Genomic DNA, 1,473 nt, shown 5'->3' with positions numbered 1-1,473 from the left:
AATGTTTGAGTTCCTACTCATTAAATTCACTGAGTACCAAATAATAAAACTTACATTTGTATAACATTTTACAGTATATAGAGTACTTTCAGTTGTCTAACCTTGCTTAATTCTTGAAACGCAGTGAGTAAATGTTCACTATACATTTTTACAGGTGAGGAAATTGAGGTGCAGGAAGAAGTGATTTGCCCTGAATTGCCACAAACCTAAGTGCCTAGAGAGAGATTTTTCACATTCTAAGAATAATAAAGGATATAGTTTTTAACTTCAGTATTACCAAGTTAAATCTCAGCGTTACATCAGATCCAGAGAGATCCTTTAACTGTGGGTTTAACATGTATGAACACCTTTGGCAGAGAAAAAGAACTCAATTGGTTTCAACAGTGGAGACAAGTGGTATAGCACTTCTTGTACTTCTTAGAAGCAGTAGTAAAGAGTTCTGTTTTCTAGAGGGAATTAATTTACAGCTTCACTTAGAACAGTTGTATGTTGTGGCCTGTGTCCTTCACTGTGGCATTTGGGCAGTTTCCCCATTTCTCCAGCAAACTAGCAACTTGTCTTTGACAATCAGGCATTTAATTGACCTTTATTTCCTTATACTTTTGGTGGCCTGTAGATGGCATTATAACCAGAAAATGTACTTACATATTGAAATGTTTTCCTGCACTGGGATTAGAATATATAAATCCTAGAAATTCCTCTGCGGTATGTCTAATCTGCTGTCTGCTTGCTGCCAGGAGCCATCTGTGTGTGAAAAGGAGACCTTGCCCATCTGTGAGAGCTCCTTCAAGCTCCTTGGCTCCTCAGATGACCTGTCCAGTGACTCGGAGAGCCATCTCACAGAAGAGCCTGCCCCACTGTCACCCCAGCAGGCCTTCAGAAGGCGAGCAAACACCCTGAGTCATTTCCCCATGGAGTGCCAGGAACCTGTGGAACCTGCTCAGGGATCTCCAGGGGTCTCACAAAGAAAACTTACGAGGTATCACTCAGTGAGCACAGAGACGCCTCATGAAAGAAAGTAAGATTTGTTTAAAACGTAAATTTGTTGTATAAATATCTGGGGCATATCTGTGACTAACCAGGTATGTGCATCCCAGTTGTTTGTTCGGTAAAAGAGAAACCTAAGTGAGATTTTACTCTTGTCTTAAAAAGATAAAACTTGAAGCAGTGACATGTTCTTCCCAACTCCCTTAGGAAATAAGTAGATGCAATAGTTGCTTGTTACTTGTATAAGTAACAAGAACAAGTATTGTCAGGAAGCAGCTGAAAGTAAACAAAAATGATACTTAGCATTATAATAATTACCCCTCAAACAATATAAGAGGTATTGTCAACTTTGCAACTTCGCTGCTGGGTTTGAGGAAGGTAGCGAGTGTGTGAGCAGGTGAGTCCCTCACCAAAACCCTGGCACAGAGCCACAGTGGGATGAGATGCAGTGATTGGTACGAGCAGGAGAGGCGTGCCGGACCTCAC

At 41.0% G+C, this 1,473-nt stretch overlaps 1 protein-coding gene across 1 annotated transcript in view; it reads left to right on the top strand.

Moving 5' to 3' along the window:
- Positions 1–1,473, top strand: part of TBC1D1 (TBC1 (tre-2/USP6, BUB2, cdc16) domain family, member 1) — a 121,605-nt gene that overhangs the window by 34,530 nt on the left and 85,602 nt on the right. Inside the window, exon 9 of the mRNA XM_008581645.1 lies at positions 738–1,018. Coding sequence (XP_008579867.1) covers positions 738–1,018 — 281 coding nt within the window. The remainder of the gene's footprint in view (positions 1–737; positions 1,019–1,473) is intronic.

Source organism: Galeopterus variegatus, unplaced genomic scaffold (genome assembly GCF_000696425.1).
Source record: "Galeopterus variegatus unplaced genomic scaffold, G_variegatus-3.0.2 Scaffold2423, whole genome shotgun sequence".
NCBI classification, from domain to species: domain Eukaryota; kingdom Metazoa; phylum Chordata; class Mammalia; order Dermoptera; family Cynocephalidae; genus Galeopterus; species Galeopterus variegatus.
This window is presented reverse-complemented; position numbering and strand designations above follow the sequence as displayed.